The sequence below is a fragment of the Hydractinia symbiolongicarpus genome, chromosome 13, assembly GCF_029227915.1.
Source record: "Hydractinia symbiolongicarpus strain clone_291-10 chromosome 13, HSymV2.1, whole genome shotgun sequence".
Classification (NCBI taxonomy): domain Eukaryota; kingdom Metazoa; phylum Cnidaria; class Hydrozoa; order Anthoathecata; family Hydractiniidae; genus Hydractinia; species Hydractinia symbiolongicarpus.
This window is the reverse complement of record NC_079887.1, coordinates 21,606,866-21,623,031: the sequence shown is the minus strand read 5'-3', so window position 1 is coordinate 21,623,031 and position 16,166 is coordinate 21,606,866. Positions and strand designations below refer to the sequence as shown.

The 16,166-nt window shown below is 36.3% G+C and overlaps 1 protein-coding gene across 1 annotated transcript; it reads right to left on the bottom strand.

Moving 5' to 3' along the window:
• Positions 1-2,646: 2,646 nt before the first annotated feature.
• LOC130623212 (uncharacterized) lies at positions 2,647-3,514 on the bottom strand. The gene is made up of 2 exons (XM_057438692.1): positions 3,069-3,514; positions 2,647-2,986 (listed from the first exon to the last, which is right to left on the bottom strand). The coding sequence occupies exons 1-2, from the start codon at positions 3,512-3,514 to the stop codon at positions 2,647-2,649; spliced, it is 786 nt and encodes a 261-aa protein (XP_057294675.1).
• Between the last annotated feature and the right edge of the window lie 12,652 nt (positions 3,515-16,166).

Sequence of the window (16,166 nt, the reverse complement as noted above, 5' to 3'; positions counted from 1 at the left end):
GTTGATTTTACCTACTGACAGAGAGCCCAGGGCTAAGAAAGATAGACTTGGAACCCAGCCCTTAGAAAGGTTGTGGCAAAGAATGAAAAGCAGCAAACCTGGAAACAAAAAAGGTTTCTGACCTTAGACATGAATGAACACTTGAGAAATCGTATCGTAATGCTTGGGCTGACCAAGAAACCGCCGCTTAGAAAGGTAGACTTGGAACCCAGCGGCGGCAACCCAGAAAACCATTGCGTACCGTCTCGAACTTAAACAAGTAATTCACTTCACCACCCAGTCAACTTTTATCGTTCGAAATCTGCCACGCTCCATTCTTTGGAAGGAGTTATCAATCGTTCGAGATTGCAATTGAAGACCCATCCTAACCAATGAAGAACACACACTCTTCAGTCACCAAAAACAAAAAGCCTTCACAATCTATGGTCTTTCCCACCGTCAGTGGTCTTTCCCACAGTCACTAGTCTAGCCCAATGTCAAACAGTCTTTCCTAGCAGTCATCTGGATCTGTGTAAGAAACAGGAAAAGAGAATAGGAGTAACTACATCGCAGATATAACTAGTCTTTAAAGACAGGGGAAAGGGAGGAAAAGCAAATGGATCTCCCCATTTCCCCCATATATGGGTAATGTTCGAGTTCGAGGATCTCAGAAATGTTGTTAAGCTATTGGGTTTTAGACGGTCACATTGCATCAATGTCAGAGTATACCTGTGTACGAGATTATTTAATAACCTGCATTTGCATCTTTTTACAGAACGCGCATAGAATTTAACCCTTTGGGAATATAAAAATAGAAAGAAGGACGATAAAAAAGAAAACATCCTGATAAAATTTACAGACCATAAATCGAAGGTACATCAAGATCCTGCAGTTGTTTGCCTCCCATAACAAAAAATGAGTTTGTTGTATCTCCCGAAGTCTTTGTGTCATGGGCAGGGAAAGCTACTGAGTTTGACGCTGTTAGTAAGCAGACCAACTTGATCTGGACCCGCTCGGCGTTTATAATGACCACGAATTCCCCAAAGACGTAGTTTATACGGCCGATTTTATGCCGCGTCTAACTCAAAAAAATTTAAAAATGATTTAAGTTCGGCAAAAGTGCGGCTGTATAAACTGAACATTTTATTAAGGTCGACCTCAATATTTAAGTCTATCAAATTTTGCCAAACTTTCCACTTAGGTTAGGCAAAAGTTCGGCATCGGTTTATACAGTCGATCTTCGGCCTGTTTTATGCAAGGCATTGTTTTTGTCGTGTAAAAAAAACACCAAATCCCATTGTTATCTGATCAAAAAGTGCTACCTCAGCATAACAAATCACTCGTTCAAAATGGCTGACTACGTCGGTGACCACGAGAAGCTTGTGAGTATTTTTTTAAGTTTTTTTCAAGTTTCTTTAAATAAAATTGAAAAATATGTAAGATGAAAACATTGAATTTATTTACTTGTTTGTATATATGTTTTTTGATGCACGATCAACGTTTGCTTTTTGTAGGACTATGAGTACGAAGAAGAGCATAATACAAGTGAAGATGAGGATAACAACGAGAATATTTTTGATAAAAAACAACTGAAAAAGAGCCTGAGGCCCAAGTTGACGATCTGATCGACATTATCATCGAGAATGATAAATTCAAAGAGAAACTTTTAATGACCAACGTAAAAAATGTGAAAAATAGTCAATACTACGACCAAGTTATCCAGGAAATCAAACAACGCTGTGAGGAACGAAATGAAGAATTTCTTTTTGATGTAAAACAAACACGACAGAAGTTTAAACGATGTGTTACTATTTGCCGAAATGCAGTCATGAAAGTGAAAACTGCTTCTGGAATTAAAAGATTCCAAGAAGATAAAGAACTTGGAAATTGGTTTGGCAAGTTGCTCCCTTTGATAAGCTCAATGGATAATTGTCAGCCACAACAATCCATTGAGCCAGGCCATTCACAGATCGATTCTTCTACCGAAAATGATGCAGAGATTGATGATGACCCAGAGAAGTCAGACAGTGGAGAGACTTCATCCACTCCCGATTCATCAGAATCATCTGGGGGTTCTTCTTTGAAAAAGAGGAGATCATATGTTCCAACTCCAACGGTACGTAAAAAGTCCATGAAAACGGAAAATATTCTTGGAGAGATTAAAGAAACAGTTGAATCGTTGAAAACTCTATCTTCTGAAAATTCATCAACAGAAATCTTGGAGTTTTTAAAAGAAGAGAGCAAGAGACAGTCAGATAGAGACAACGCCTTCTTTCAGTTAATGACAAATTTTTTACAACCACAGCCTCCCGCTCAGCCTATGTATCAACCATATCCCCATGTTAACAACAATCAACCGCCTGCTGAATATGGGTATCGCTATGGCATGACAAACATGCGACCTACAAGTGCAACCTTAAGTTATGCTCAACACGACAACACACAACAGGAATCATATACATCACAGATGATGGATCCAAATTATCCTTGATTAATTGATTGTGAGGTAAATGCTCGTGGACAATAATGATTTTATATTTTATATTTTATAATATATTTTATTTCTAAGAACATGAAGACGAAAATTTTTTTGACAAAATGTTTGTTTTCATTGTTACTTTCTTCACAAATTAAAAACAAAAAAAAAAAGGAAAACTACATGTAGCGTTATTGAGAATCTTCTTTTTCTTTCCAAAAGCTTTTGGTAAGAGCGGCGGAAGCAGACTTTTTACTGATTTCGAAATTCTTTTGTTTCGTGTTTCTGAGTGCAAGAACATCTCTAACTTCCTCAGGACTCAAACGTTTGTTTGAGGCGTGGTCTAGAGTTAAATCGAACTTTCTAGGGACTAGGTCTCCAAGTTCAATACATAGGTTATGTAATACAACAGAAGCTAATCCGCATAGTTTCACTGTTTCTTTGTTACTTTCGCATTTTCTGAAGAGAACTCTAAATCTGCTTTTAAGTCTACCAAAAGCACCCTCTGTAACAAGCCTAGCACGACTGTGTCTATAGTTGAAATACCTCTTGTCATGCGGAAGTACTGCATCTCCGTGTGGTTTCATTATCCACGTTCTCAATGGAAAGGCACCGTCTCCTAAGATAAGGGCCGTTTTCAACTTGTTGAACAATATTGGGAATAACTTTTCCTGCAACTATTCGATCCCAAAGTTCTGTTGATTGCATTAATGTGGAATCATGGGTATTTCCGGGAGCACCAACTGAGGCCCAAATAAATCTGTATTCAGCATCGACAAGTGCCATTAACACAATTGAGTAAAAACCTTTGAAGTTGAAATATTGCTTCATAGCTTGAGCTCCACCGTTTGGACATTTAATCGGTAAATGAGAACCATCTACTGCAGCGAAAGCGTATGGAAATTGCCACTCTTCACCAAATTTTGCCATGCTTTCTTCAAAGTCATCACTCGAGGTTGGGAAGTATTTTGTAACTGTATCATCCCACAATGTATTTATCATTGCACTGCAAGTTTCTTTTACAATTACACAAACAGTAGATTTTGCTAATCCAGACATTTCTCCAATGGTGAAAATGTAATTACCACGTGCCAATTTATAAATTCTTCTGTGACTGTTTTTTTCAATAACTTGTCATGTATGCGTTCTAAAATGTAGTTGAATGTCGTGCGAGACATCCTTAATGTTTCGTAAAACCTTTCTGAGCTATAAGTATCTCGTACCGGATCCCACCATCCAGTATTACGCAAGAATCTTCGACATGATCGTGCTTTCCTTTCTTCTCGGCGTTTAATTTCTTCATGTTCTTGTAACATTAATAATATTGCTTCTATATGAAGCAAATATTGACGAACAATTATGCTTCTTTTTTCTTCGTAATGCAATAACATAGTTATTGCCTCTTTCATCAAACTGACCTTTTTTCTTCTATTTTTTAAGTAAAGTAAACAAATACTGAGAAGTTGTCTTCTGTTTAGAGCTGGCATCTCTGCTGCTAGTTGCGAAAAAGAAAAAAAATCTCTTCAATTAGTTTGACTTACTTTGTGTATAAACCAAAAATATATTAAGTGTCGCACTTGTGCCGAACTTAAATATTTGAGTTAGACGCGGCATAAAATCGGCCGTATAAACTACGCCAAAGGGAATCATGATAAAGTCAATTGCCACATGCATGATAATGTTCGTTGCTGACCTTCTAGCTCATTTGCTAGTGACAGCCAAAAAAACTTACAGAATTCTGCAGCGTAAAAAGTGCTGTGGAAATAATTACCGCTGCCTTTAAAGGAACAATAGCGTCTACGGAATCAATCCTGTGTACCGAACTTTCACTAAATTTTCAAAAGTCACAAAAACAGGTGTGTGGCAAAAGTCGCTAATACTTTACTTCTGAAGACGTTCACGGAGACGTTGCCGCTTCAAGCAATGAAGCTGAGAAATCTCCCCATGAATTACTAGGACAAGGCGATCGCGAAGAAGGAAACGCGATATATGTAGAAAAAGGATCCAGCCAAAAAGATGATGACAGAAATTCTATTTTCACTCATGTCATACACAATGTTCTCCGGCCTAAGTGGCAAACAGAAAGTTTTTAATACCTTATACAGCCCAGAAATAAAAAAGATGTGCGCACATAATCAAGGCTGGCGCGATATCAGCCAAACGAGTAATTGAGAGCCTATCGCAAACCGATATTAATAATAACATTTGGGAGAAATACACAATTCAACAAGTTCAGACCAGACTTAAATATGAACGATGTTATCGTTGATTAAAAAACATTGATTCTTGATACTTGCAAAGGGCGATGCCGAGTAATTTATCTTACGTTACACCGTTTTCTAGTCTTTCGTTTAAACATCGTACAAACCTTCGATATACTAATTCATATAATTTATCTAACAAAAAAGTGAAACAAATTTTTGTTGATATTTGTGATTGTTTGTTTACTTAACCCTGGTACTTTTCTCTATATATTTTCGTGATAGCATACTAAACCAATTTAGTTGACTTTTTGCTGTATACCCCTTAACATATCCACCAAATTAGTTTAAGCCTTAAAAATGTTAATAATTGTTTGCAGACGCAACCTGTGTCTTTTAACTTGCCGTAATGCGCTCGCTCTAATGCATGTAAAAACATCATGTAAAAACGGTAAAATCAGAAAAGAAACATTTTTAAATAGTCAATGACCTGTAAAGAATCACACCACAGCGAAACCTGAAAACATATTTAGCATTTACTGTTTGGAGTTTAGCATGATGCGGTTTGACCGAGAGACCTATTGTTAGAGATAACGTTAAAAAAAACGTCCGATCGTTCCTATAATTTAAAAAACAATTTAAGACACGCATGTAAATCTTCGTGAAAACTTTGATCTCGTAGAAATTTTGTAAAAGGTATTTGAAATAAAAGGTGGGATTATTAAAAAAAATCATTATATATACGGGCAAAACAAATTGATCAGAACGTTAAGTAGAAACATTTTTGTGGCTCCTTTTTTGACTGAATTTATCTGTATAGTGTTAGGGGCGTGTTCCTACGATTCCTGAATTATTTTAAAAATTACAGGATCTTATTTCCTGATTTATTTTAGTCGGTGCAATTTAGCGAGCCGAGATTGCGAACATTATTAGGAAAAATTAAGTTGGTGATGATAATAGTCAGATGAAGTTCTTCCTGTCATGACTCCAATCACACTTGAAAGTTCTTTTCTCCTTTAGCTACGAATTTCAGCTTCTTGTAACGTGGGCGCAATGTAACGTAGTTGGTAAAACGTGGAGTTCCCAGGGTTCTAGCTATAATTTCTAAAAAAAAAAAAAAAAAAACATTAGTGAAGGTTAAGGTTAAAGGGTATCTCTTAAGAATTAAGTCACCGGATATAAGGTTATTCAGTAGTTTGATTTACGGTAGTTACACCATCTATTAAAACTGAAATATGGCAAAAAGAGTGAGTCTATAAGTATAGCTGGCACATGCGATTCCGTGTAATCCTTGATTTTGCTTTTTTAGCCTGCCAAAGTTTGCCGCTAAAAGCTGGACGGATTCTACAAATCTTAGAAAAATCAATTTTAAACAAGATTTTTATCAAAACTATGGAGAAGCATACTTGATTCGCCCTAAATTCTACGATATTTAGTGTGACATTTTAATCCATGTTGAGACAATTATTATCGTCAGTTACATATGAATTTGCAAAAACAGGATTAAAAACGCCTAAAGTGATAACAGTTATACCCCTTTTTACCTAGAGAATTTGCCCCATTTGATTTTATTTTAAATATTTTTTGCCATTTCTTGTATCAAAAAGCACAAATTTCTGCGAACGTGGGTGTGATGTTCTATAGGAAAGAAAAATATTAACCAAATTTTTAGTTTTCACGCCCTAACAGAAAATGGCTTAGTTGACAACCTGCTGCTCCGGCGGCATTATTTTTTCCCCTTAACTTAAACTATTATGAACTGGACAGTCCCAAGTTTGAAGTTCTTTGATCAACACAAGTTAAAAATACAAACAAAAAAGGCATGGATGTGGCATTTTTACCAAAATACCATTTAGTAACTAATCTTCCCTGGAGGAAAGAAAATTTATAGTGCAATTATGTGTCCTAAATGACAATCACATGTGCTAATCTGTGGTTTTACTATTGCAGAGTGCTTTTGCTTACCTTTTCAGTGAGTTTTTATTATTATTTTTTTAAAATCGCAGCAATATAATTATTATCCATGGTTGTCCTTAAACCGCCTCGCTGCCTGCCCTTTAACCCTTATATCTCCAATACATTACTTTAATCAGTGTTTCAAGCTCTGCACATGAAATGGACAGGCAATGGCACTGTCTTAAGCCAGTATATCACTATAGATCTAAAGACACTTGCCAGAGGGGCATCGTGCATCATGAACCATTTATATCGGTCGATCGCAACTTTATCGTTAACGAAAAACCTGGCAGAGCCATTTACTTTAGCAGTCCACCATACAGTCAACGGGCATGTGCGCGTACAAAATAAATATTACAAAAAATGCGATCACTCTACATTATCAGAAGAAGAAGCACTTCGCAAAGAGTGGCTCGTAATGGATTCGGCAGTGCACGAGAAATTGGTGAAAATCATTAACCAAACAGTGTTGGTAAAAGATCTACGGCAAATGACGGCGCAAATCCACACCACCCTACTGGAGGTTTTTCATGCCCTGAAGATTCGTTACCTCCCCAAAGCCGCCTACTTTAGAATAGAGAAGATGATTGCTGGGACTCAACTAGCAATATTGGACCATAACATCAACGTTGAACAGGCAAGAATACTCAGATTTCCCAAAAATAAGCGATGTCAGTATTTTAAAAAAGTTTTTTTATTTTATCCTTATATTTGCTAATTAATGATTTTATTTATAACTCTATTATGGAAGTGCACAAAGGACGAGGAAGGCGAAAAAATTCCGCTTTGTCGAGTCGCTAACTCCAAGCCCAATAACCGGTTTGTTGAATATGAATACTTGACCTAGATTGTTAGGAAAACTTTAAAAAGAAGTTGATTAAAAAAGTTTTGGCAAAAATGCTATCCCTCGACAGCGAAGACAACAACAACAAAAGAACGGTCCTTGCGTCCTTAAAAAAGTGCAAAATGTAATTCAGAGAAAGAAAAGTCCAAGAAGTGAAGCAAGAAGTGGTAACTAGAGCTAGAAGTAAATTAGTAAAGTTGAAAGTATAAAATAAAGGACAATGTTTGAAGTGGATTTGAAATCACAAATAGTAAGAACTTTGATTTTTTCAGACGTTTAGTTTTTATGTCACTCTCCAGTGTTCCAAGCAGACTCGTAATTTCCAAGAAAAATCTCAAATTCCCTAAGTTCTAAATTTTACTGCTTTTTTAAAACAAAACCTAGCCACCATATTTGCTTATATTTTGTTGAATAATTAATGTTTACCCTGGGGCGTAACTAATGTGTTTGTCCTAAAATTCAAAAAGCTAACTAAAGGTATCAGCTGACTAACAAACGGAAAACTTAGGTTTGTTGAACGTACTGCGCACTGTAATGTTAATATTTTTACATTAATTTTGTTTATCTTTGTATGTTTTACTAATGAAAAAGGTTTACAATACAGCAATCTGCACTGAAGTATCTTGTCTACAGGGACGGTGGTTGTCAAAACTGGGGTTAGGCTGGGGTTAGTGACTGCTGCACATTGGAAGACAGTCCCCCTTTAACTGCAAAGAACCGTTACAAAAACAATCGGTTTTCCTAGCATATGAATCGCAGTTGTTAAAATTAATAAATTAAATGTACAAATTGAGAAGCGTTTATTGAATCGTCACAGACCACCGAAGTAAAAAACACTGGAACTCAGTTGGCTTTGAACTTCACTTGTTCAAAAGGTACGTAAAAGTATATTAAATATCGACAACTTTAAAATCAAATCACTAACACTTAGTTTAATAATTCAGGTTATAATTACAAAGAGTTAAACGGAACAAAGGGAGCAGGGAATTTGTTGATAGCTGTTGCAGCGAAGCTAGCTTCTCGAAATTACACAAATTCACAGAATTGCTAAAATTACGGTTCTTATCCAATCAGATATATTTTGAGCATCATGGTAATTATATCTTTCCTGAGATTGACCTTGTTTGGCGTAAGGAACACTTGCTGTTGACGGCCAGTGCAATACACTTGGCCACCCTACAGTACTGTGTCAGCAATTGATACTTCCACAAACAATGTACTTCTATTTAACATAGTTCATTTAAAAGTTAGTGCCATAACATTATTTCTATATTTTTTAACTTTTAATGAAACCAGTTACTTAAAAAAAGCAATCTTTTTACAGGAAGTAACCTCTTTTCTTAATTTCTTATTACGACGTAATTGTATTTTTATTTTCTATTCTCCTCATCTCATTATTCACAGTCCTTTGAGAGTTTCAGCAAAAAAAATATTATATATATAGTGGCTTTATTGTACTACTTACCTGACGATGCAAAGTTTTATTTACGAAAAGCTTCGTGTATTTTATTGTAAATTTTGTATGTTCTTTCATATAATAATTTGAATCTTAATATTCGTGTCGTGTCAACAGATCGTCATGCGTCAATCAAAACGTTAATGCGCACTGATCAGAGATTCAAGAAAGTAATACACCAGTTCGATTCATGCCACATTCATTTCAGTTTTACATATCACTGCAAATAGACACGTGTTTGTACATAACACTTTCTACACCAAGTGTGACCACGACCAACTGACAGGCGAAGAGAGGCGGAGTAACTGAAAATGGGATCACCTCCTCACACGTCATTAATTAAAATTCTAACGCAACAACGTTAGTAAAGGACCTAGAACAAATGAATGAGCAAATTCATAGAACCATTTTGGAAGTTTTCCATGCTTCTAAAGATTAGGTACTTCAAAGCTCGTTTTTTGGCATGGAAAAATGGTGGCTGGAGCGCAACTTGCAATTCTTGACCACAATTATAACTGTAACAGGGCACAGGTGAGTGGAACACTTTAGAATAATATTTGTTACATGTAATAATGCAGTGATAAGTTTACGCATTGCTTTGTAGAAAGTTCAAATACACCAGGAAGGCACAATGAAGCCGTTATTTAAAGTTTTCTATTCTAAGCCTACAAAACGATTTGTTGCGAAGCCTGTGAAGGAGAAAAATTCGTTTGGGTATCTCGACTATATTATCCAGAAGATTGTCGTGCGTGCAGCTGGTAAAGCGAGTACTAGACAAAGAAGAAAACGGCAATGTGTATTTCGCCCCTAAAAGTCTTCAAACACAAAGTAGTTAAAATTAATGGACTGAAATTAATTTTGATGCCACACCCTTCGATGTAGCATAATTGAGTATGCTTATGGTAATTTTAAAGACATCCAATTAGATTCGATGAAGGTGGTCCTGAACTAATTTTTGAACTGTGATAACCAAGAGAGACTTGTTATGGATGTTTTGCAGTACATAGTGGTGTTGTGGACCAATATTGGTTTTTGCGAAGTTAGTCCTCCAATGGCACGTTTTTACCTGGCTGACGGAGGTAAAAATTAAGAAATTTGTGGCAAGCTCCAACGAAACGGTAAGTAAACCGGTTAGTTTCAGTAAGTCCCACTAGTACCCTGTTGTGACTAATACCTTAAACTAAAATAGAAACTACCCATTTTTTATGAGTTTGATAATCACTTTGTTGGTAGTAATTTTTATTTCCAAATTATGTCCTCCGAAAAAATCGTGACGATTGCTATCACCTAGAAAAAACATCAACGATGTCAATTATGTGATTTCAGTTCAACATTTACATATATCTCAACGTATAATATTTTAGTTAAGAAACGACTGGTGAACTGGGTGACAAGCTGTTAAATGAAAGCAGCCCTATAAGGTATTACCTACACGCTTACCTTTTTATTGAGTAAGGAAACACTGTGCGAAGTTTGTTTTATTTATTGTATTCTTTGTTTTGTTGTTGTTCTACTATACATCAGAAAGAAAAGAAAATATGCCCAAAGTACAACGAAGAAAAGTTTAACTTACATCGTCACTTGGGAGACACACACAAGTGGATCAAGAAGATGGCAAATAAAATGTAACCGTTACTCATAAGTTACGAAAACCATATTCTTGGATTTAAGACAAGCCCGTACAATGTAAAACAGATGACACAATGAAAACATATCCAGACTACGACTACGAGCTACTATGGTGCACAATTGTTCAATACACTGAACTTGGATGTACGAAATGAAAAATCTTTTGTCAATTTTAAACGGTATATTTCTAAGCATAAATGGTAATCAGTCAAGAGTGCTGCACTTAACAACTATGCCTCTTCGAAACAAAATTATTTATGATCTTTTTTAGCTTTTTATTTATTTTTATACAGGTCCTGCAATGATAACAGATATGTATATATTCTAACGTAGTCAACCTGTGTAAATATGAATAATAATATTAATATAGAATCAATATATAATAATAATAAAATAGAATCAATGGATTTTGAAAAAGATGAATCACAGTCGATTCTGCCTCGACTTGACTTAAAAAGCTGTTGAGAATGAAACGTATGACAACCAAACTAACGCCATTATGCAACGTATCCTTGTCAACATAATGTCACCAGATGCTGGTAAGCACAAGCAAAAAAGTTCTCTGCAAGTAGTCACTGAAGTTAGAACAATTGTACCTTTTCTTAGCGGCCATGTTGTGAATATTACTGTGGAAAGTTTATCATTTCTTGAACATGATAGTTTAGCAGGCGACGTTTCGAGAGATCCTTCTCCCATCATCGGGCAAAGTAAAATGATGTTGAGAATGTATTTATATAATTGCAGAGGATCAAAATTCATAAAAATTAATCAATCAGAAACGAGCTGTTTGATTCGAAGTTAAGGTACTGCAGTGTGTGTTGGTCTAAGGAAGGACAAAGACATCATAATCCGACCGGCAGACAAAGGGAGAACATCGGTTATCATGAATACACCTGAATACATCAACAAGTGCAACGAACACATCAACAACGAGCCTTACAAACTTCTCAAGAAAAATCCTACAAAAGTCATCAAACGAGAAGCGAGGAACATCTTAATGGAGTTGAAGAGAAAAGAATACATCGACGATAAGCAGTATTACCGACAGAAACCTTGTGACGGACCACCACCGCGATTTTACGGACTACCAAAAATTCATAAACAAAAAAATTCAATTCGACCAATAGCCTCCTGCACTGGAACACCGTTATACAACCTATCAAAATTTGTTGCTTCCATCCTCAGCAAATTTACAACAAGTGACCACAAAAAAAATCAAAAGAATTTTCGGAATACATCAGATAAATAAAGATAGCAGACGACGAATGCATGGTATCATTTGATGTCACATCACTCTACACAAATGTTCCCATAAAAGACACCTTAAACATTATTAAAGACCTTATTAAAAACGACGCTGCATTCGGTGAAAAGACGAAGAGTCCAGTACGGGATTTTCTGCGTTTGGTCGAATTTGTTCTAACCAAAACATGGTATCTGTTTAATAAGAACTTCTACACTCAAACAGACGGAGTTGCCATGGGAGGCCCTGTATCATTAGTAGTCGCAGAAATATAGTCGTCCAAAGGTTTGGAAAAGGTTTGTTGACGACGTATTCGCCGTAATCAAAAGATGTCATCTAGAAGAGTGTCATGAACACATCAACGGCCTAAATCGACAAATCAAATAGACTGTTGAGCTTGAACACGATGGAAGTATCGCTTTCCTGGACACTTTTGTCAAACGCAAGAATGTTTTCATTTCAGTTTCAGTGTATCGTAAACAAACACACACTGACCAGTACCTTAACTTCGAATCAAACCATCAGAAATTTTGCAAGGAAAGTGTCATATTTTTATTACTAAATCGTGCCAACAGCGTAGTCAGTGACAAACAGGAGAGGAAAGAAGAAATTCGACGTGTAAGAAATGCATTAATCGCAAATGGATAGTCATAAAGTAATCACGCAAGTAGAAAATAAAATGAAGAGAACATGCAACGGAGACAACAAGGAAACATCAGAAGAAATTCTCGCATCAGCATTCCTACCCTTCGTAACAGGTACCAGCGAGATCCTTCGTCAAATTTTAATGCAACACAAGATCAAATGCATTCTTAACCTTAAAGGCACCCTAAGAAGCACGTTGTCTAAACCAAAAGACAAAATAAACCTGAAAGAACAAAGCAATGTTGTTTACGAAATCCCGTGTAAAGATTGTGATTCAGTGTATATAGGCGAAACAAAAAGAAATTAAATACCGTAATTAACTGTAATTATTAGCTCGTTTCTGATTGGTTAATTTTTATGAATTTCGATCCTCTGCAATTATATAAATACATGCTCAACATCATTTTACTTTGCCCGATGATGGGAGAAGGATCTCCTGAAACGTCGCCTACTAAACTATCATGTTCAAGAAATGATAAACTTTCCACAGTAATATGAATACTGAACAGACAAACCCAAATAATATCTTCAATAATTTTGTTAATCTTCTCAATAAAAACCAAGTCCGAGACGAATTCTTTGTGCATTGCAAAGTTCGAAGAACTGCTAGTTCAAAGCACTATATATGTCTTCACTTATTTCATTTGTGGAATTTGCAACATCTGATGGGTTATGTTTTTCAGGATTGACCATGGATGATATCATCACAACCACACTTCTCTTGCACAAATAGAAAAGCATGCAATAAATAGAATAGGAGTAACTACATCGCAATGCAGATATAACTAGCCTTTTAAGATAGAGATGTTAATGAAAAAAAAGGAGGTTTCTCTCCAAAGAATAAGAAACCACTGGAAAACTTCTCTATTCTCCCCTTTACAGGGATGATCGAAAAGCTAATGGATTTCGGATGTACTGAAATAAACATGAAGATTGGGAAATTCAATCATGCTTGGGATCTGGTGCGGGCCCTTGAGTAAGCATCCCCTGCCTCCTGCAAGACACCAGGCACATTCATTGACACCATCCGCCAAAACCAATAACTGTTAAACGTTGGAAAAAAAGAGTCGACAACTACAATTCGTATCGTTGTTGATTTTACCTACTGACAGAGAGCCCAGGGCTAAGAAAGATAGACTTGGAACCCAGCCCTTAGAAAGGTTGTGGCAAAGAATGAAAAGCAGCAAACCTGGAAACAAAAAAGGTTTCTGACCTTAGACATGAATGAACACTTGAGAAATCGTATCGTAATGCTTGGGCTGACCAAGAAACCGCCGCTTAGAAAGGTAGACTTGGAACCCAGCGGCGGCAACCCAGAAAACCATTGCGTACCGTCTCGAACTTAAACAAGTAATTCACTTCACCACCCAGTCAACTTTTATCGTTCGAAATCTGCCACGCTCCATTCTTTGGAAGGAGTTATCAATCGTTCGAGATTGCAATTGAAGACCCATCCTAACCAATGAAGAACACACACTCTTCAGTCACCAAAAACAAAAAGCCTTCACAATCTATGGTCTTTCCCACCGTCAGTGGTCTTTCCCACAGTCACTAGTCTAGCCCAATGTCAAACAGTCTTTCCTAGCAGTCATCTGGATCTGTGTAAGAAACAGGAAAAGAGAATAGGAGTAACTACATCGCAGATATAACTAGTCTTTAAAGACAGGGGAAAGGGAGGAAAAGCAAATGGATCTCCCCATTTCCCCCATATATGGGTAATGTTCGAGTTCGAGGATCTCAGAAATGTTGTTAAGCTATTGGGTTTTAGACGGTCACATTGCATCAATGTCAGAGTATACCTGTGTACGAGATTATTTAATAACCTGCATTTGCATCTTTTTACAGAACGCGCATAGAATTTAACCCTTTGGGAATATAAAAATAGAAAGAAGGACGATAAAAAAGAAAACATCCTGATAAAATTTACAGACCATAAATCGAAGGTACATCAAGATCCTGCAGTTGTTTGCCTCCCATAACAAAAAATGAGTTTGTTGTATCTCCCGAAGTCTTTGTGTCATGGGCAGGGAAAGCTACTGAGTTTGACGCTGTTAGTAAGCAGACCAACTTGATCTGGACCCGCTCGGCGTTTATAATGACCACGAATTCCCCAAAGACGTAGTTTATACGGCCGATTTTATGCCGCGTCTAACTCAAAAAAATTTAAAAATGATTTAAGTTCGGCAAAAGTGCGGCTGTATAAACTGAACATTTTATTAAGGTCGACCTCAATATTTAAGTCTATCAAATTTTGCCAAACTTTCCACTTAGGTTAGGCAAAAGTTCGGCATCGGTTTATACAGTCGATCTTCGGCCTGTTTTATGCAAGGCATTGTTTTTGTCGTGTAAAAAAAACACCAAATCCCATTGTTATCTGATCAAAAAGTGCTACCTCAGCATAACAAATCACTCGTTCAAAATGGCTGACTACGTCGGTGACCACGAGAAGCTTGTGAGTATTTTTTTAAGTTTTTTTCAAGTTTCTTTAAATAAAATTGAAAAATATGTAAGATGAAAACATTGAATTTATTTACTTGTTTGTATATATGTTTTTTGATGCACGATCAACGTTTGCTTTTTGTAGGACTATGAGTACGAAGAAGAGCATAATACAAGTGAAGATGAGGATAACAACGAGAATATTTTTGATAAAAAACAACTGAAAAAGAGCCTGAGGCCCAAGTTGACGATCTGATCGACATTATCATCGAGAATGATAAATTCAAAGAGAAACTTTTAATGACCAACGTAAAAAATGTGAAAAATAGTCAATACTACGACCAAGTTATCCAGGAAATCAAACAACGCTGTGAGGAACGAAATGAAGAATTTCTTTTTGATGTAAAACAAACACGACAGAAGTTTAAACGATGTGTTACTATTTGCCGAAATGCAGTCATGAAAGTGAAAACTGCTTCTGGAATTAAAAGATTCCAAGAAGATAAAGAACTTGGAAATTGGTTTGGCAAGTTGCTCCCTTTGATAAGCTCAATGGATAATTGTCAGCCACAACAATCCATTGAGCCAGGCCATTCACAGATCGATTCTTCTACCGAAAATGATGCAGAGATTGATGATGACCCAGAGAAGTCAGACAGTGGAGAGACTTCATCCACTCCCGATTCATCAGAATCATCTGGGGGTTCTTCTTTGAAAAAGAGGAGATCATATGTTCCAACTCCAACGGTACGTAAAAAGTCCATGAAAACGGAAAATATTCTTGGAGAGATTAAAGAAACAGTTGAATCGTTGAAAACTCTATCTTCTGAAAATTCATCAACAGAAATCTTGGAGTTTTTAAAAGAAGAGAGCAAGAGACAGTCAGATAGAGACAACGCCTTCTTTCAGTTAATGACAAATTTTTTACAACCACAGCCTCCCGCTCAGCCTATGTATCAACCATATCCCCATGTTAACAACAATCAACCGCCTGCTGAATATGGGTATCGCTATGGCATGACAAACATGCGACCTACAAGTGCAACCTTAAGTTATGCTCAACACGACAACACACAACAGGAATCATATACATCACAGATGATGGATCCAAATTATCCTTGATTAATTGATTGTGAGGTAAATGCTCGTGGACAATAATGATTTTATATTTTATATTTTATAATATATTTTATTTCTAAGAACATGAAGACGAAAATTTTTTTGACAAAATGTTTGTTTTCATTGTTACTTTCTTCACAAATTAAAAACAAAAAAAAAAAGGAAAACTACATGTAGCG